Source organism: Ranitomeya imitator, chromosome 2 (genome assembly GCF_032444005.1).
Source record: "Ranitomeya imitator isolate aRanImi1 chromosome 2, aRanImi1.pri, whole genome shotgun sequence".
Taxonomy (NCBI): Eukaryota; Metazoa; Chordata; class Amphibia; order Anura; family Dendrobatidae; genus Ranitomeya; species Ranitomeya imitator.
The window spans coordinates 194,759,383-194,779,392 of NC_091283.1; the positions used below are offsets into that span (position 1 = coordinate 194,759,383).

At 45.3% G+C, this 20,010-nt stretch overlaps 2 protein-coding genes across 3 annotated transcripts in view; one reads left to right on the forward strand and one right to left on the reverse strand.

Annotated features, from left to right (window-relative positions):
• Positions 1-8,223, forward strand: part of LOC138666321 (uncharacterized) — a 70,901-nt gene extending 62,678 nt beyond the window's left edge. The window contains exons 4-6 of the mRNA XM_069754549.1: positions 7,013-7,154; positions 7,260-7,410; positions 7,491-8,223. Of these exons, the coding sequence (XP_069610650.1) occupies positions 7,013-7,154; positions 7,260-7,410; positions 7,491-8,154 (957 nt within the window). The 3' untranslated portion in view covers positions 8,155-8,223. The remainder of the gene's footprint in view (positions 1-7,012; positions 7,155-7,259; positions 7,411-7,490) is intronic.
• Positions 8,224-8,483: 260 nt separating this feature from the next.
• On the reverse strand, positions 8,484-11,018 carry LOC138662623 (uncharacterized). Of its 2 annotated transcripts, none has more exons than XM_069748453.1 (4): positions 10,855-11,018; positions 10,289-10,383; positions 10,049-10,195; positions 8,484-9,577 (listed from the first exon to the last, which is right to left on the reverse strand). In XM_069748453.1, the coding sequence occupies exons 1-4, from the start codon at positions 10,969-10,971 to the stop codon at positions 8,656-8,658; spliced, it is 1,281 nt and encodes a 426-aa protein (XP_069604554.1). In that variant the 5' UTR covers positions 10,972-11,018; the 3' UTR covers positions 8,484-8,655. The 2 variants fall into 2 exon arrangements, with proteins under 2 accessions (XP_069604554.1, XP_069604555.1); XM_069748454.1 differs by having other exon boundaries at positions 10,289-10,392.
• Between the last annotated feature and the right edge of the window lie 8,992 nt (positions 11,019-20,010).

Below are 20,010 nucleotides of genomic sequence, written 5' to 3' on the forward strand. Positions count from 1 at the left end.
TCTCCATGGTGAGAAAAGGGCGGATTCTAGAGATGTTCTTTAGGTGTAAGCGGCACGAGCGGGCAAGAGATTGTATATGGGAGGTGAAGGAGAGATCGGAGTCAAACATAACACCCAGACAGCGCGCCTGCTGCCGGGGTGTTATTATGGTGCCACCCACGGAGAGGTTAATGTCAGATTTAGGGAGGTTAGTAGATGGTGGGAGCAGAAGAAGTTCAGTTTTGGAGAGGCTGAGTTTCAGATAGAGAGCGGACATGATGTTGGAGACTGCGGACAGACAGTCAGTGGCGTTCTGTAGTACAGCGGGGGTAAGGTCAGGGGATGACGTATATAGTTGTGTGTCGTCGGCATAAAGATGGTACTGAAAGCCAAATCTGCTGATGGTCTGTCCAATTGGGGCCGTGTAGAGAGAGAACAGAAGGGGGCCAAGGACTGAGCCCTGAGGTACCCCGACAGCGAGAGGAAGAGGAGATGAAGTGGAGCCAGAGAACAGAACACTGAAGGAGCGGTCAGAAAGGTAGGAGAAGAACCAGGAGAGAGCAGTGTCCTTAATGCCTAGTGACTGGAGCCTAGAGAGAAGGAGAGGGTGGTCAACAGTGTCAAAAGCTGCAGAAAGGTCGAGAAGAATGAGCAGAGAGTGGTCACCATTACGTTTTGCTGTCAGAAGGTCATTGGTCACTTTGATGAGTGCAGTTTCTGTCGAATGTAGGGGTTGGAAACCGGACTGTGAAGGGTCTAGGAGGGAGTGAGTGGAGAGGTAACGGGTAAGGCGGGAGTATATCAGGCGCTCCAAGAGTTTAGAGATGAAGGGGAGATTGGAGACCAGTCTGTAGTTGTTTGTGCAGGATGGGTCGAGGGTGGGTTTCTTTAGTAATGGAGTAATGATAGAGTGTTTGAAGGAGGAGGGGAAAATGCCAGAGGAGAGGGAGAGATTAAAGATTGTAGTTAGGTGACTTGTGACAACTGGAGAGAGAGACTGGAGGAGATGTGAGGGAATGGGGTTGGTAGTGCATGTAGTCGGACGAGAAGAGGAGAGGAGCTTGGAGACTTCTTCTTCTGTGATGGGATCGAATGTGGAGAGTGAGCCAGGGGCAATGAGGGGAGGGATGGGAGTCACTGAACTTAGTTGTTGGGAGCGGATTTCCTGACGGATATTGTCTATTTTCTCTATAAAGTGGGAGGCCAGGTCACCAGCACAAATATCTGTGATAGGGACTTGTGCTTTTGGCCTGAGGAGGGAGTGAAAGGTGTCAAAAAGTTTCTTGGGGTTGTTGGATAGTGAGGAGATCAGAGTGGTAAAGTAGGTCTGTTTAGCGAAGTGAAGGGCAAAGTTATAGGTCCTTAACATGAATTTGAAGTGTATGAAGTCTTCTGGTGTGCGTGTTTTCCTCCATAAGCGTTCAGCACACCTAGAGCATCGCTGGAGAAATCGGGTTTGCGATGTGAGCCAGGGCTGTTTTATTCTGTGTTTGGAGGTTCTGAGGGTGAGGGGAGCTACTTGGTCAAGGGTGCTTCTAAGAGTGTCATTGAAGTGATGTACAGCCAGATCAGGACAGGAAAAGGAAGAGATTGGGGACAATGATGAGCGTAGGGAGTCTGAAAGTCAGTGGCGTAACTACCGCGGTCGCAGCGGTCGCCAGTGCGACCGGGCCCGGCAGGTCAGGGGCCCGGGCCCGGCAGGCAGGCTCGGACTGGCAGTGCCTCCCCCCGCTCCAGGGCCTCCCCCCCCTTCCCCGCCGCCGCCGCTGCCTTGAATACTCACCCTGCTCCAGCGATGGTCTCGGCGTCTGCACTGCAGCTCGTTCCTGCTTGAGCGGTCACGTGACACCGCTCATTAAGATCATGAATATGCGCATATTTATGATCTTAATGAACGGTGTCACATGACCGCTCAAGCAGGAAGAAGGTGCTGCGCCGGCGCCGCCGTCTGGAGTCGGGACAGAGCGCGAGGGATGTCGGCATGGCCGTGCAGCGGGAAGACAGGTGAGTATGAGGGACGAGGGACGGGGGGACGGGGGAACGGGGGGGGGGGATGAAGGAGGACATAAGCCGGCGCGTCGAGCAAGAGCGGAGAGCTAAGCCTGCATACAGGGGGGAATATGAGCCATGCAGGGGGGAATATGAGCCATGCAGGGGGGGATATGAGCCATGCAGGGGGGAATATGAGCCATGCAGGGGGGAATATGAGCCATGCAGGGAGGAATATGAGCCATGCAGGGGGGAATATGAGCCATGCAGGGGGGAATATGAGCCATGCAGGGGGGAATATGAGCCATGCAGGGGGGAATATGAGCCATGCATACAGGAGGGGTAATATGAGCTATGTATATGGGATAGGAGGGAGATGAGCCATGCATACAGGAGGGGGGTCATAATACAGTATTGAGCATCATGTGTGGCCGTTATACAGTATGCAGCATCATGTGTGGCCATTATACAGTATGGAGCCTCATTTGTGGTGGCCGTTATACAGTATTGAGCATCATGTGTGGCCATTATTCTATGGGGGTTACATTGAGTTGTATGGCAGGGCTGCAGGGGGGGGGCCCCATTTGGAAGTTCGCACCGGGGCCCCTAACTTTGTAGTTACGCCACTGCTGAAAGTGTAAGAGTAAAATAATCTGCAACCATGTGAAGTTGTGAATTCCAACTGCTTACAAAAAATACATGTGTGACAAATTCATGCTAATTAAATCAAAAACATCTGCGTTTTGACACATGTGCAATCTGACTGTTCTCTTCAGGCGGTTAACAGACTGGCAAGCAACTACCCGATATTCTCACCTTGAAGAAAATTTCAATTGTGTCAGCTATCATGCAACAAAAAGTATTCAGATAAAGGTTTCCCAGTTCAAATTAAAATAGTAAAAAATGCATAAAATCCAGATAAATAAAAAAAAAACAATCCTCAGTATTAAAATTGAAACATCAAGAAGGAAAAGTGGAAGTATGGAAATCACAGGATGGTTAGACGTGTAATTAGTGATTTTCAAATGAAGAAAAAAATGGAGACAAAATGTCCAAAAATTCTTAATTTATTCAGGATTGAGTATGAGTGCCATGTGCAAAAATTCAGAGATGTTTTGAAAATGTTTTCACCATTTGCATATCAGTAACACATCTATCCATCCTGTGATCTCTATACTTCCACAACTTTTCTTTCTCAGAACAAACCATACAGCTGCGTTCCCTGTCATCAGCACAATTACAGACAGGTATGTTTTCACACAGTGCGTTTTTTACTGCGGAACCGCAGCGGTATTGCCGCTGCGGTTCCGCAGCAGTTTTCCATGCAGGGTACATAACAATGTAACCCTATGGAAAACAGTCACTGCTGTGCACATGGTCCGTAATTTCGTTTAAAAAGCCGCGCAGAATAGCTGCGGCAAAAAAGAAGGAGCATGTCACTTCTTTTTCCTGAACCGCAGCGGTTCTGCACCCATAGACCTCCATTGTGAGGTCAAAATCGCAGTAAAACCCGCAGATCAAAAATATATCTGCGGGTTTTACTGCGGTTTGATGTGCAGAACCGCTGCAGCAGGAAGTGCGGGGAAGCGGGAGGAAGTGCGTGGGCGGAAGTCCGTGGGCGGCGTGTGTGGTCCTGACTGTATCCCGAAGAGACTGTCATCATGGAGGCATACCGTCGCATGGGGATCGATGTCGGGCGTCTGATTGATCTGGTATGTCTGCGTGTCCGTCCCCATGCAACGATATGCCTCCATTGTGCTAAGTCGCCGTATGGGACTACTACTCCCATCCGGTATTTAGGATGGGAGAGTTGTCCCTGTGTCCGGCGACTTACACAATACTAAAGTTTACACCAAACACAAACACGATACACATACATGACACACACAGTACAGTACATACAACACATAACATAGAGTATATACTCACCATACACCACACTTGTAGGCGAAGCCCTCGATCCTCAAGGAAAAAATCCAAAAATAATAAACCAAATTCATACTCCCTGTCCGCAGAATCCATAAAACGATTGTCCCACGACGATCGGCTGCTCTCCGGCGATACACTGCCAGGAGCGAAGCTCCTAGCAGTGTATCGCGTACTGTCCCGGAGTTCAATGGCGCCGGCGTCTCGGTTAACGGCAGTACAGCTGCGTTGAACTTTCCCACGCAGCACTGCCGTTAAGCGAGAGTGCCGGGGTCAATGACCGCCGGTAAACTCGCTCGCGCATGCGCAGTAACACACCGACAGGAACTATGGCTCCTGTCAGTGTGTTTCTGCAGTCATGGAGAGCAGACACATCTCTGGATGTGTCTGTTCTCCATGGAAGATCTTCGTGGGACCCTCGATGGATTTCTGCGGACAGGGCCAGGGAGTATGAATTTGTTTTTTTGTTTTGCCTTTTTTTCAGGTCAAGGGTCTTCAGGACGGATTAGGCGTTAAATAAAATATGGTCAAAAAGTGGGTGTCTTTATTTCATTAAAATATTTTTTCTAGTCTTTGTGGTTTTTTTTGTTAACCCTCTCATTGGCTTAATAATGGATAGGCGTCTCATTGACGCCTCTCCATTATTAACCGGGCTTAATGCCACCTTACAATAGCAAGGTGGCATTAACCCCTCATTACCCCATATCCCACCGCTACACGGGAGTGGGAAGAGAGGGGCTAAGTGCCGGAATTGGCGCATCTTTTTGATGCGCCTTTTCCGGGGCGGCTGCGGGCTTATATTTGTAGCCAGGGGGGGGGGCAAATATCCATGGCCCCTTTCCTAGGCTATGAATATAAGCCCACGGCTGTCTGCGTAGCCTTTCTGGCCTAAAAATATAGGGGGACCCCAACACGTTTTTTTTTTAGGGCCCCCCTATATTTTAGTGCCAGAAAGGCTACGCAGACAGCTGTGGGTTAATATTCATAGCCTGGGAACAGCCATGGGTATTTTAACCCCTTCCCGGGCCTCAAATATTGGCCCACAGCTGTCTGCTTAGCCTTTCTGGCCTAAAAATATAGGGGGACCCCAACACGTTTTTTTTTTTAGGGGCCCCCTATATTGTAGTGCCAGAAATGCTACGCAGACAGCTGTGGGTTAATATTCATAGCCTGGGAACAGCCATGGGTATTTTAACCTCTTCCCAGGCCTCAAATATTGGCCCACGGCTGTCTGCCTAGCCTTTCTGGACTAAAAATATAGGGGGACCCTATGTATTTTTTTAGGGGGTCCACATATATTATAGTAACCCTTTAATAGGATTAATAATGGATAGGCGTCTTATTGACGACTCTCCATTATCAACCGTGCTTAATGCCACCTTACAATAGCAAGCCTAAAGGATCCCTTTAGGGGTAGGGTTAGGGTTAGGATCCCTGTAGGGTTAGGGTTAGGGTTTGGATCCCTTTAGGGTTAGGGTTAGGATCCCTTTAGGGTTAGGGTTAGGATCCCTGTAGGGTTAGGGTTAGGATCCCTTTAGGGTTAGGGTTAGGATCCCTGTAGGGTTAGGGTTAGGGTTAGGATCCCTTTAGGGGTAGGGTTAGGGTTAGGATCCCTTTAGGGTTAGGGTTAGGATCCCTTTAGGGTTAGGGTTAGGATCCCTGTAGGGTTAGGGTTAGGGTTAGGATCCCTTTAGGGGTAGGGTTAGGGTTAGGATCACTTTAGGGGTAGGGTTAGGGTTAGGATCCCTGTAGGGTTAGGGTTAGGGTTAGGATCCCTTTAGGGGTAGGGTTAGGATCCCTGTAGGGTTAGGGTTAGGGTTAGGGTTAGGATCCCTTTAGGGGTAGGGTTAGGGTTAGGATCCCTGTAGGGTTAGGGTTAGGGTTAGGATCCCTTTAGGGGTAGGGTTAGGATCCCTGTAGGGTTAGGGTTAGGGTTAGGATCCCTTTAGGGGTAGGGTTAGGGTTAGGATCCCTTTAGGGGTAGGGTTAGGGTTAGGATCCCTGTAGGGTTAGGGTTAGGATCCCTTTAGGGGTAGGGTTAGGGTTAGGATCCCTTTAGGGTTAGGGTTAGGATCCCTGTAGGGTTAGGGTTAGGGTTAGGATCCCTTTAGGGGTAGGGTTAGGGTTAGGATCCCTTTAGGGGTAGGGTTAGGGTTAGGATCCCTGTAGGGTTAGGGTTAGGGTTAGGATCCCTTTAGGGGTAGGGTTAGGATCCCTGTAGGGTTAGGGTTAGGGTTAGGGTTAGGATCCCTTTAGGGGTAGGGTTAGGGTTAGGATCCCTGTAGGGTTAGGGTTAGGGTTAGGATCCCTTTAGGGGTAGGGTTAGGATCCCTGTAGGGTTAGGGTTAGGATCCCTTTAGGGGTAGGGTTAGGGTTAGGATCCCTTTAGGGGTAGGGTTAGGGTTAGGATCCCTGTAGGGTTAGGGTTAGGATCCCTTTAGGGGTAGGGTTAGGGTTAGGATCCCTTTAGGGTTAGGGTTAGGATCCCTGTAGGGTTAGGGTTAGGGTTAGGGTTAGGATCCCTTTAGGGGTAGGGTTAGGGTTAGGATCCCTTTAGGGTTAGGGTTAGGGTTAGGATCCCTTTAGGGTTAGGGTTAGGATCCCTGTAGGGTTAGGGTTAGGGTTAGGATCCCTTTAGGGGTAGGGTTAGGGTTAGGATCCCTTTAGGGTTAGGGTTAGGGTTAGGATCCCTTTAGGGTTAGGGTTAGGATCCCTGTAGGGTTAGGGTTAGGGTTAGGATCCCTTTAGGGGTAGGGTTAGGGTTAGGATCCCTTTAGGGGTAGGGTTAGGGTTAGGATCCCTTTTGTGGTTGGGTTATGTTTAGGATCCCTTTTGGGGTAGGGTGCTTAGGGTTATGAGCCCTAACCCTACCCTAACTATTTCAGGTTATAGTGTGTTTTTTACTGAATGTTGTTGATTGTCGCACGAACCACTCAGGATTGACGGCGACAGAGCTAGTGGTAAAACAACTGCACACAAACGTTTTTATTGGTGTTTGTGTTTTCAGTTTGTGCTTGTGTTCAATGATTAGGGGTTACTTTGAAATATTTCCAGCAATTGTGTAACATTACTTGGTCGTGCTATAGATTATGAGATGACACTATTGTATTTATTGTAGGTTCGTGATTATCCGGCCTTGTGGGACCCAGCCGATGAATCATACAAGGATAAATACTTCAGGGAACTAGCCTGGACAAAAATAGTGCGCGACCTTATCCCGGATTGGGACAAATATCCAGGGAGTACACAGCAGCAAATCGGTAATTTTAATTAAATTTATTTAGTAAACCTTGAGTAGATTAAAAATATAATTTGTTTAGATCTCACAAAAAATGTTGTTGTATTTTGTAACCTTTTTTTGGTAGATAACGATGTGAGGAAACGTTGGCGCTCCATCAGAGACCGTTTTACAAAGTTCCTCAATGAATGTTCAAAGAGTGGCTCTTCGCCAAGCAAAAGTAAATTCCCCTTTAGTGAAGAGCTGCAGTTTCTTGTGACCAGTAGGACATTGAGAAAGTAAGTTAAAATCCACTCCACATGATTATTTATATATAATATGTTGTGCGAAAAATTAATATTTTTTTTTTCACCAACAGGACGGAAGGAAACATGTCGGTAGCTGATTTGGAGGACAGCGACAAAGAGGATGGAGCAGGCAGTTCCTCTGGAGTGGGAGGGACCATCTCTACCTCCACTCCCACAGCTTCTGCTGAATCAGCATCCACTTCAGCAGCTGCTGCATCAACATCTAGTTCAGCAGCTGCTGAAGCATCTGATTCCGCAGAAGCTGTGAGAGTGGAGAAGAGAGCTGTCTATCCGGTGGCAGCAGAGAAAAAAAAAACAAAAACAAAGAAGAACCAAGATGACCAAACTGTCCAAATAGCTTGTGACACGTTAGATTTATTTAAAAAATCTAGTTCCGATGACCATTGCGACTCATTTGCACAAACTGTCGCAAGAAAAACACGCTCCCTGCCACCGGATAGACAATCTCTTTTCATGTCTATGGTCCAGATGTCCCTCACTGCTCTGGAGGACCCTGCTCCGATTTCTCCCTACAATGAGGTTCTGATGGGGGTGTTGGGACTTTTCAGGCCCCGACACCGAACACCGGAAACAACAGCTACCAGACCCCAGTATTTGGCCCACAGCCAAGGAAGTTCTGGAGACAGAGGCAGTTCGCAGCATATGGGGGGAGCACCATATCAATCTGAGGGATCAAATTTCCTCTATTCTCCCGAATATACATTTCTGAATTGAACGTGGGCAAAAGTTTTCAGTGGCACAGAGTTTTTTTTGTTTTTTTTTTAGCTCCAGTTGCCTGTTGGTTTTGAAAGGGTTTTTTTTTTTTTTTTCTAATTGAAAAATCTTTTGTAAAGATTACAAATAATTTGTGTTCTTTTAAATATATTATATTTCACACAAAATATTCTCTTCTTTATTACAATGCGGACAAGGCCTCTATCCTGGGTTTATGGGCTATCAATTAGTGGTTTATGTGTTGATGTGTTAACAATTGTATACGTCATACTGCTATTATTTTCGTAAAACACCAACAATTTTTTAGACATAAAAAAAAAGATAACAAATTACACCCAAATAGATTTTTTATTTATATTACAACCAATTTTTTCAAACTGTTTTTGGTCACATGAAACAAAAAATTTTTTTTCAAACTTTTGTGTTGGTTGATGGCGTTTCTCATTCTTCGGGATGTTGTCAAAACTGTAATCAGCGATGTCGGCAACATTTTTTGGGGGGTCAGTGTAGATGCATCCTTCTCTGCTGGTCAGGCTGCTCAACACCAGCACAGGAGTATTGCCAGTGCACGGCACCTTCAGGACTCATAAAGTAGTCAGTGAAGGATTCTCTCACACGCACACCAGAGTTGGACGGCCTACCCAGACCCCCGTTGACCACTGGATTAAATACTGGCTGCTGGTACTCCACATCAACGTCAGTGTTGTACTCACGAGCATAGTTGTGGAGTACACAGCAAGCCTTTATCACAGCATCAACGGTGTCTGTGTCCAACTGAATGGCAGTGTGAAAGATCCTCCACTGACTAGTCATGATCCCAAAGGTGCATTCCACATATCTGCGTGCACGACTCAGCCGATAATTAAAAATCCTACGTCGGGCATCCAGTCCCCTTCGTGGGTATGGGCGCAGCAGGGTTGTCGTTAAGGGAAACGCCTCATCCGATACCATCACGAAGGGCACTGGATGTGTGGAACCCGGCAAAGGTCGTGGGGCTGGGAGCGTGCCGCCATCTCGAAGAATTTGCATCCCAATCTGTGACGTTCGCAACACCCGAGAATCCCCAATACTACCATAGGCACCAACGTCAATGGCAACAAATTTGTAATGGGCATCAGCCACCGCCATCAGGACCACTGAAAAATACTTCTTATAATTAAAGAAGCGTGATCCTGATCGTGGTGGCTGCTGAACCCGAACATGTTTACCATCGACTGCACCTATGCAGTTTGGGAAATTGGCCACAGACTGAAAGCCTGCTGCAACCTGCAGCCAAGTCTCCTCGGTTGGGGAAGGCATCACTATAGGCTGCAACTTCTGCCAGATGACGGTACATGTACACCTCACAATGTTAGAGATGGTAGATTTACCAACTCTAAATTGGAGGTGCAGGGATGTATAGCTCTCTCCTGTGGCCAAAAATCTGAAAAGAAACAAAAAAGAAAATTAGAAATGTCACACAAAAAGGTAATTACAACATGTCACAAGTTAAGGCCGCTATTATATGCGTCCAGCACCATTCAATAATGCTGGCATTAACACCCAGCACAACACAAAGGGTGTTAAAAACATTAATAAGGCATGATGGGACTTGTGCACACACGCATGCGAGATATGACCGAGTGTTGCATGGTAATCCCCGGACCTGCTGCATGCACTCCGTTGTGGAGCGTGCGGCTCCATGTATTGGTATGTGGGTGCAGACTCCGCTCCAGAGTGCAGGCGGCAGGGCCGGGGTTTACCATGCAACACTCAGCCGTATCTCACGTGTGTGTGTGTGTATGTGTGCCCCCTGTCCAACAAGAGGACTGGGTGGGTTTAATCACACATACTGGACACAGACACAAGTAAAATAAAGACCTAACAACATTCCCCCCAAAAAATTGTTACTTACCGCAAGGTGATGAGCAGCCTTTCATCAGCAGAGATGGACTTCCTCATCACCGTGTCTTGCAGTGTTAAATGGGGTGCCAGGATGGTAAGCAGTCTGTCAAAGGCAATAATTGGTAACCGACAAAACGATATAAATTTTTCAGGATATCTGAAAATTGCAAAAGAACAACAAAAAAGGGTTACTTCACAAGTATTGCTTGCAAAAAAAGGTAAATTAGTCATTCTATATATTTCTACTTACCTCCTCAAATCATTGTACAGCACATGAAAGTGCCCCTTCTCAGTTCGGTCTTCTACAAGCGGGTGCACCCACATTCGTTTCTGCACACGTCTTCTCTACCGCCGCTAAATAGAAAAATAAAATTTTTTTTTGTAAACACAACAATTAGAAAAATATATCAAACATGCAAGGAAAACAATGCCGATTATGTAAGGGTACGTGTCCACATTCAGGAAGGCCCACCCCATTCTGGGACGCAATGATGCCAGATGTGTTCATTGTACAAATCCAGCATCATCACACCCGACGCATAGGGCCCTGTTTTATTCATTGCGGAGCCGCAGTTTCACAACAAGGAACACGGACATGCTGTGATCATAAAAGACGCGCAGCATGTCCGGAGTCGCAGGGCTGACAGATGACACACAGTGGACACGTGATTTCATGACATCACCTCCAGTATGCTGTTACATGTGGACGCTGCATGTTTGGCGCTGCGGCCACACGCAGCGCCAAACATACAGCGTTTCCAGAACGTGGACATGTACCCATAACCCAATATATAAAACAAACAGACATCTGCTTACCTGACGTGCATGTCGATTCAGAATTAGAAGCATCAACCCCAGGATCGCAATCCGGTGTGGCGTGCGGAGCTGGATCCGTGGGCTGTCATCTGGACGACGCTCAGCACGTCCACTCATTTTGATGTGTAAGTTCCAAAATGGAGGATGGAAGAAGAAAAGGGTTGGACAAGGAAATGACATCATTTCCCCCCCCCCCCCCCACTGCAGTAAACTTTATTTCTGTCAAACACAGACAATCTGCAGACAAAACTGCATCAAAAAACGCACTAAAAAAACGCACAAAAAAACGCATCAAAAAACGCATCAAAAACGCACCAAAAACGCACCAAAAAACGCACCTGCGTTTTCTGCAGAGACCTGCGTTTTCAGTCAGGAAAAAAAAAGGATGGAAATCCTGAACGTGTGAACATAGCCTTACTCTGAAATGCTGCAGTCAGAGACAATGTATCTAGAATCAAACAATATGTCCAAAAACTAACACATAGTAGGGAACATATAGCAATAACCACTGTTATCAATGTGTTTGTATAAAAATAACAATTTATTGAAAAAATATTAAAAAAACACGTATGAATATAATTCACACAATTCAACAAGGTGCCTTTTCGTGTGAGGGAAGCAGTATCAGTCACTGCAGATGTAATAACAACAAGTGTCCAAATAGTTTTAGCTGGATAATATCCAATCATAAACAACAGGTTTATCCACCATTTAAATATATGGGTTGAATAGCAACACTACCTGGTCTAAATTCAGGTAAAATGCCAGAGAAACAAAGGTACAAGTGCCTATGTTGAATAAACAATATAAACAATAACGTAATGTAGTGCAGGTAAAAATTTATAAAAAACAGCAGATTTACCTATAGCGGTGAATGTTCAAGTGTGGAATCCAGCTTGTTAATGCGGAGCTAATGTTTCCCTCCACCCCAACGCACGTTTCGTGTATTCTTCTTCACCCCATTTCCTATTATCTGCTTTACGTAGCATCGTCAATCTTCCTTTTATATGGTTAGGATAATAAGTTTAACAGCAATTTTTCATTTTTTTTCAAAGAAATTTATAAAACCTCTTTTATTTCTACTTTTCAATTTCAAATTTGGCAATAGGAGAAATACTACTGTCCGGGCACAAGGCAGGCTTGTAAGGGAAAGAACGCTATTTGGTTTTTGGAGAGCAAATATGGTTGGAATAGATTATGAGCACTAAATTGCAATGGCGGAGGGGATCCTGAGGTCCAAAAACAGCAAAACACCCCCCTCCCAAAGTCACCCTATTGGAAAATTACACCTCTCAAGGAATTTACTAGGGTTGCAGTAAGCATTTTGAACTCATAGGTGTCATTGGATGTTTGAAAACAAAATACATTTTTTTCTTTTAAGATGTTGATTTAGCTTCAAATTTTTCATTTTCAAATGGGGAAAATAGAAGAAAGTGGATCCCACAATTAGTAACGCAATTTGCACCAAATGTAGCCACACCCCATGCGTAGTCAAAACTATTGTTTGGCCACATTGCAGGAATCGGAAGGGAAGAAATGCGATTTTAATTTTGGAACACGAATAGTTTGTGTCATTTGCAGGGCACCTGATGTTCCAGAACAGTAGGAATCTACCAAAAGTAACAGGACATTGTAGTGCCCAAAACATTGTAGTGCCCAGCATATTGTAGTGCACAGGACATTGTAACATTGTAGTGCCCAGGACATTGTAGTGCCCGTACATTATGCCCAACTTGTGCTTTTGGGCCCCTTTCCCCAGTAAATTATGCCAAACGTGATTATAATAATAATATAATAATAATTTTTATTTATATAGCGCCAACATATTCCGCAGCGCTTTACAAATTATAGAGGGGACTTGTACAGACAATAGACATTACAGCATAACAGAGATCACAGTTCAAAATAGATACCAAGAGGAATGAGGGCCCTGCTCGCAAGCTTACAAACTATGAGGAAAAGGGGAGACACGAGAGGTGGATGGTAACAATTGCTTTAGTTATTCGGACCGGCCATAGTGTAAGGCTCGGGTGTTCATGTAAAGCTGCATGAACCAGTTAACTGCCTAAGTATGTAGCAGTACAGACACAGAGGGCTATTAACTGCATAAAGTGAATGAGAACAAGATGCGAGGAACCTGATTGTTTTTTTTTTTTTTTTTTTAAATAGGCCACACAGGGATCGTTAGGTTAATGCATTGAGGCGGTAGGCCAGTCTGAACAAATGAGTTTTTAGGGTACGCTTAAAACTGTGGGGATTGGGGATTAATCGTATTAACCTAGGTAGTGCATTCCAAAGAATCGGCGCAGCACGTGTAAAGTCTTGGAGACGGGAGTGGGAGGTTCTGATTATTGAGGATGCTAACCTGAGGTTATTAGCGGAGCGGAGGGCACGGGTAGGGTGGTAGACTGATACCAGGGAGGAGATGTAGGGTGGTGCTGAGCCATGGAGTGCTTTGTGGATGAGGGTAGTAGTTTTGTACTGGATTCTGGAGTGGATGGGTAGCCAGTGTAATGACTGGCACAAGGTAGAGGCATCGGTGTAACGGTTGGTGAGGAATATGATCCTGGCAGCAGCATTCAGTACAGATTGGAGCGGGGAGAGTTTGGTAAGAGGGAGGCCGATTAGTAGAGAGTTACAATAGTCCAGACGAGAATGAATAAGTGAAACAGTAAGAGTTTTTGCAGAGTCGAAAGTAAGAAAAGGGAGAATTCTAGAAATGTTTTTGAGATGCAGGTAAGAAGAGCGAGCCAGTGATCGGATGTGGGGGGTGAATGAAAGGTCAGAATCAAGAATTACTCCAAGGCAGCGGGCATGTTGCTTTGGAGTAATGGTGGAACCGCACACGGAGATGGCAATGTCAGGCAAAGGTAGGTTAATAGAGGGAGAAAACACGAGGAGTTCAGTTTTTGACAGGTTTAGTTTCAGATAGAGGGAGGACATGATGTTAGAGACAGTGGTAAGACAATCACTGGTGTTTTCTAAAAAGGTCGGCGTGACAACAGGAGAAGAGGTGTATAATTGGGTGTCGTCAGCATAGAGATGGTACTGGAAACCAAATCTACTGATTGTTTGTCCAATAGGGGCAGTATTATAGACATTATAGATTTATATAATTTATATTTTTTTTAAAGTTTTGTTACTTTTGCACACTAAAAATGCTTAAAAAAAAAAAAGTTGAATAACAAAATAAAAATTATTTTGCATTGCTATACTCTGATAGATCCTTTTTTTTATTTTTATGCTTTTTAGAGCTGTGTGAGGGATTGTTTTTCGTGGGATGAATTGGTGTTTTCAGTGATACCATTTGTTTTATTACATCTGAATTTTTGATTGCTTTTTATGTTTCTTTGTGTGGTAGTTTGATGAGTTAGCTGCATTTTTGGATCTTATTTTAAATGTATCTTTTGTTTCACCATATGTGTTAAATTATGTGACAGTTTTATAGCTTGGGTCACTCTGGGCGCGGTTGGATAAAATTATATATACTTAGTTTCATCTTTTTGTTTTTATTTGTGACTTATTTTTTAATAGCGAAATATTTTGTTTTTAATTTTTCTTTCTTTTTTTTTTACATTTTTGCTAATTTTACTGACCTTTAAATTTTTATTTTTACTCAGTACCACTATCGAACTTAGGAGGAAGATGTTTGTAGAGTTTTTTCACACTGCTGCAGGAAAGATATATATCTTGGTACTAAATATTTTTCACACTGCTGAAGATTGAAGAGATCCAGTACTAATAATTATTCACAATGTGGTTTTTTTTTTACACGTTTTGGATTATATCACACTTCTTCAGGAATAACCACATACAAAACACATTGCTACATAGGACAGCTTGTAAAGTGATGAATTTCAAATAAAGGTGCTACAGAGACACATGATGGCACCCAATTTCTCAAAGTTCACAGTGTAGTTATTCCTATAAAATTATTTTAAAATTATGATATATAGTATAAAAAGTGTACACCTGAAGTTATACATTGGATGCTTTGCAAGTATAGGCCACACATCGGTGTACTCAGGAGAAATTACACAACAAATTGTATGGTTCAATTTCTTCTGTTAACCTTCTAAAAATGAAAAATTTGGGGCTGAAGCAACATTTTTTGTGGGAATAATGTATTTATTCCTTTTTAAAGCTTATCATTATAAACCCCTGGGGGTTCAAGGTGCTCACTATACAGCTAGATAAATTCCTTGAGGGGTGCAGTTTCCATAACAGGGTGATTTGTGTGGGGCTTCCACTTTTCAGGCACCTCGGGGCTCTACAAAAACGACAAGGTATCGTCTATTGATTGCAGCCAATTTTGCAATCCAAAAGTCAAATGGTACTCCTTCTGAGCCCTGCCGTGCACCCAAACCGTAGTTTTTCACCACATATGTACTCAGTAGAACGTGCACAACAAATTGTATGATCTATTTTACTTCTGTTAACCCGAAAATGCCAAATTTGGGGCTAAAGTAACATTTTTGTGGAAAAAAGTACATTTTTCCTTTTTTTTCTTCCACATTGCTTTAACCCCTCCACGTCCTAGGACTTATCCATACGTCCAGATAGGTAAATGCTTACCGACTTTGGACAAATGGATATGTCCAGGCGATTTTGTACACACAGGAGCTGTGTGCACGCGATTGCCGCCGGGTGATCAGCTGACACCTGGCATTCACTGCCAGGAGCGGTGCCCACTCTGCCTTCCAATCTGCGCCCCCATTAGTTCATCGTAAGGGCCCAATCGTTGCCATGGTGACTGACATCCGGGTCACAAGGCTCTAGCAAGTTAGTAAGATCATGCACAATGCAACACTGACAGTTGCAAACCATAGCAAAGAATTGCAATGCTTTATAACTGGGATCAGAGTGCTGAAAGTCAAAGTCCCATATCAGGATAAAGTAAAAAAGTAAAAAAAAGTTGTAAAAATATATATTTTTTCACAAAATAATACAAAAATAAATAAAAATATATTGTACCCAAAAATAATATTTTTAGAAAAACAAAACAAAATACACCTATTTGGTATCACCGCATCTGGAAAGACCCACCCTATAAAAATGTCACATTAGTTAACTCCTTCAGTGAACATCGTAAAATAAAAAAGGAGACGAAAAAGTGAAATAAAATGCCATCAAAAGATTAAAAAGACGAATGTAAAGAAAAATGGTATAGTTGAAAACGTCATCTTGTCTTGCAAGAAGCAAGATGCCATACAGTTCCATAAGCGAAAAAATTAAAAAGTTATAGCTCTTAGAATAAAGCGATGCAAAAAAATATTTTTTTCTATAAAATAGTTTTTATTATGTAAAAGAGCCAAAACATAAAAAAACTATATAAATGTGGTATCGCTGTAATAGTACTGACCAAAAGAATAAAGCTTACCACATGCAAAAGGGCAGAAAATAAAAAACAAATTCCTGAATTGCTGGTTTTTGTTCAGTCTACTTTCCAAAAATCAGAATAGAAAGTGATCAAAATGCAAAAACTATGTTTTGCCAAAAAAGCAAGCGTCTTTTAGTGTGTGACAGCTGCCAAACATAAAAATCTGGTATCTCTGTAGTCACGCCGACTTGAAGAGTAAAGTCACCTAATCACTTATACCGCACGTGGAAGGGCATACAAAAAAAATAAAACCAATAATTCACATGCTGTTGATTTGTTCATTCTGCCTCCCATAGATCGCAGCAAGGCTTGGCACACATTTATTCTGCGCTCTGCGCTCAGCGCTTGCACAGGGGTTTCCATGTAAATCACTGAAACATGTAAATCAGCCAGAACCGCTGATGGAAGATTCCCTATAATGAGGCAGATGTAGGCATTGTTTACGCTGTCCAGCTTGTGATCCAGCGGTGTCGTCTCCTTAGGCGTGCATAAATGTGCCATCATCCACATTTTTGTGCACTTCTGAAAAGAAGGACACCACTGAACAGAGGCCAGACAGAGTCCAGAGTAATTCTGCTGCCTCATTATAGTGAATGGATACTTTAGAGGTTTCATTTGAATCATGTCATGTTGGAAATTTAGATGCATAATGCAGACAATTTGCATAATTAGCATATTTCCCAGAGGAGCATTGCGGCTTTAAGTCAAGGCTCGTTAAAGGGTCGACATTGACTTGTAGGATTGCTACCTTCCAATAGGTGGCACTAGAGTTCTAGTTCTCTTCCTCTCTGAAAAGACAATTTGCATAATTAGCATATTTCCCAGAGGAGCATTGCAGCTTTAAGTCTCCTCATCTCAGCATGCTTAGCATGTCAATCTCTGCAAGAAGAAACAATACTTCTTGGAGATTTAGATGGAAACCCTGATATAAGTACTAAGTGTAGAACGCTGTTAGGGCTAGCGGAACGCACCAAATAATAAGACAGATAGAGTATGGTGCGTTCGCAGCCCGGGGTCCACCGTGCAGAGATGGAACCTGCTGCCAAGTAATGACGGACTATATGGCGGTACTCATAAGTATACACACGTGGGTTAAACTTCACCCAGCGTGAAAGAAGCGATCCTGTTGCGTCACAGGATCGCGGTACCGCACATAGAGCGCGAGCAAGTAGTCAGCGAACTCAACCCCAACTAGGATTGAAGTCCGATTAGACCCTTGCTGGCACAACACCGCAACTGGGTGTGTAAAGAAGCCAAACAACAATATTAAGGCACAAGAGTGCATGCGGTGCCGCACTGACGAACGCCACTAACCACCCAGGCTTGGGTAAGGAAAGCACAGAGGAAGTGCACGGCGCCGTACTGGCGGTCACAGCAACTGGACGCTGTAATGTGTTATTCGTGCTGTAGGATAAGTCGGGCGCTAGAAAGCAACCATACACCTTCCGCGAACAGACTTTCAATAGGGAAGGGGTATCCAAGGACGACTTGCACTCACAACAAACACACGTATGCAAATGTACACTAGCGCATGGCCGTGCGGTCATGCGCAGTTTATATAGTTGCAGCACAGGAAGTGGCCACAGAAACTTTGCCCTTCCAAGACCTGCCAAGAGGACCAATGGAATGTGCTGCAGAGCCTGAGCACATGACCCTCGATCTCCAACGGGAGATCTTGCCCTGGGCATGCTCAGTGTGTGCAGACAAGGACTTAGTCCCAGAGAAGTCCGCTCGCTGCTGACCAGCACTGGCTTTAATGGCAGAAGCTGAAGAAGCAGCAGTAACTCTCTGTACAGAGTGAGACTGAGCAAGACGCTGGGACCGACGTCCTTGCTGAGCAGACTCCACTGCGGCTGGATAAGAATGGGAGACCGCAGCGGAGATGGCTCGAGATTCCCCCTGTGCAGAAGCGGGAACTCGAGACCTAACATTACCCCCCTCCTAGGGCCCCCCCTCCTTGGGCCTCGCTACGCTCGAAGGCAGCAATGAGCTGTGGGGCCCGAATGTTTTCAGCAGGCTCCCATGACCTGTCCTCTGGGCCATAACCCTTCCAATCCACCAGATAGAACTTTTTGCCGCGTACCACCTTGCACCCCAAAATAGCGTTCACCTCGTAATCGTCCGTAGACGAACCCGATGTCCCGGCAGATGACTCGGAAAACCGGGACATGTATACGGGTTTCAAGAGGGACACATGAAAGGTGTCGGTGATACCCAAGCGTGGAGGAAGAGCCAAACGGTAGACCACAGGATTAACCCGTTCGAGAACCTTGAAGGGACCCAAGTAGCGAGGAGCAAACTTAGTGGACTCAACTCGCAGCCTGATGTTACGGGCGGAGAGCCACACCAAGTCGCCAGGAGCAAAGGTCGGAGCGGGGCGCCGATGAACATCGGCGGAGGACATCATTCTCTCCTTGGAGGCCCGAATGGCATCCTGCGTGCGGTCCCAAATGTCCCGTGCCTCCACAGCCCAGTCTGCCACCCTGGAGTCAGCAGAAGACACAGGCATGGGCACAGGAACACGCGGATGCTGGCCGTAATTTAGGAGGAATGGAGTCTGACCGGTGGAGTCGGCTACGGCATTGTTAAGTGCAAACTCTGCCCACGGTAGCAAGGATGCCCAGTCATCCTGCCTGGCAGAAACAAAATGTCGTAAATATGTGACAAAGGTCTGGTTGGCCCTCTCTACCAACCCATTCGTCTCGGGATGATATGCCGAAGAGAGATTCAACTCAATACTGAGTAGACGACAAAGCTCTCTCCAGAATCGAGACGCAAACTGGGGACCCCGGTCACTAACAATTTTGTCTGGCATACCGTGTAGGCGAAAGATATGCTTGACGAACAAGACAGCCAACGCCCGTGCAGAAGGTAGCCGTGGAAGAGGCACCAAGTGCACCATTTTGGAAAAATGGTCGGTGATCACCCAGATAATGGTGCAGTTACGAGACTTGGGTAAGCCCACCACAAAGTCCATCCCGACCATCTCCCAGGGCTGACCGCCACCGGCAGAGGATATAGCAAACCAGCTGGCCGTTGCCGAGGAGTCTTGTTCTTGGCGCAAGAGACACACGCCCGAACATACTCTGCGACATCATGAGCCATATGCGGCCACCAGTATGTCCTCGCCAGTAACTCAGATGTCCTTTTGGTACCAAAATGTCCACCCACCCTGGACGAGTGTGCCCAAGAGAGAACCTCCGGTCGCAAACTGGATGGTACAAAAGTCTTGCCCGGAGGCACAGACTCTAGCGAAACCGGGGCCACAGTTCTCAAGCTCTCGGTGGGGACAATAAGCCGAGGCTCCTCCTCCTCCTCTGCAGATGACACAACGGAGCGAGAGAGAGCGTCGGCCCGAATGTTCTTCTCCCCAGAAAGAAAATGGAGGGTGAAATGAAACCGGGAGAAGAATAAGGACCATCTGGCCTGGCGAGAATTCAACCGCTGGGCTGTCTGCAGGTACACCAAATTTTTATGGTCTGTGAAGACTTGGAAGGGAAAACGTGCTCCCTCCAAGAGATGTCTCCACTCCGAGAAAGCCAACTTCATGGCTAGCAACTCCCTGTCCCCGATGGAATAATTGCTCTCTGCTGGTGAGAAGGTCTTGGAGAAAAAGAAGCAAGGATGCTTCCGACCTTGAGCATCCTTTTGGAAGAGGACTGCTCCAGCACCAACAGAAGAGGCATCCACCTCCATGATAAATGGCTTATCAACATCGGGGCGATGTAGGATGGGAGCGCTAGCGAAGTGTGACTTTATAGAGTTAAAGGCCTTGG

Coding starts and splice junctions, on each gene's coding strand:
- LOC138662623 (XM_069748453.1), bottom strand. CDS start 10,971: ATGAGTGGACGTGCTGAGCGTCGTCCAGATGACAGCCCACGGATCCAG. Junction 10,196..10,288: donor CTGTACAATGATTTGAGGAG/GTAAGTAGAAAT, acceptor TGCAATTTTCAG/ATATCCTGAAAAATTTATAT. Junction 9,578..10,048: donor AGGCTGCTCATCACCTTGCG/GTAAGTAACAAT, acceptor GTTTCTTTTCAG/ATTTTTGGCCACAGGAGAGA.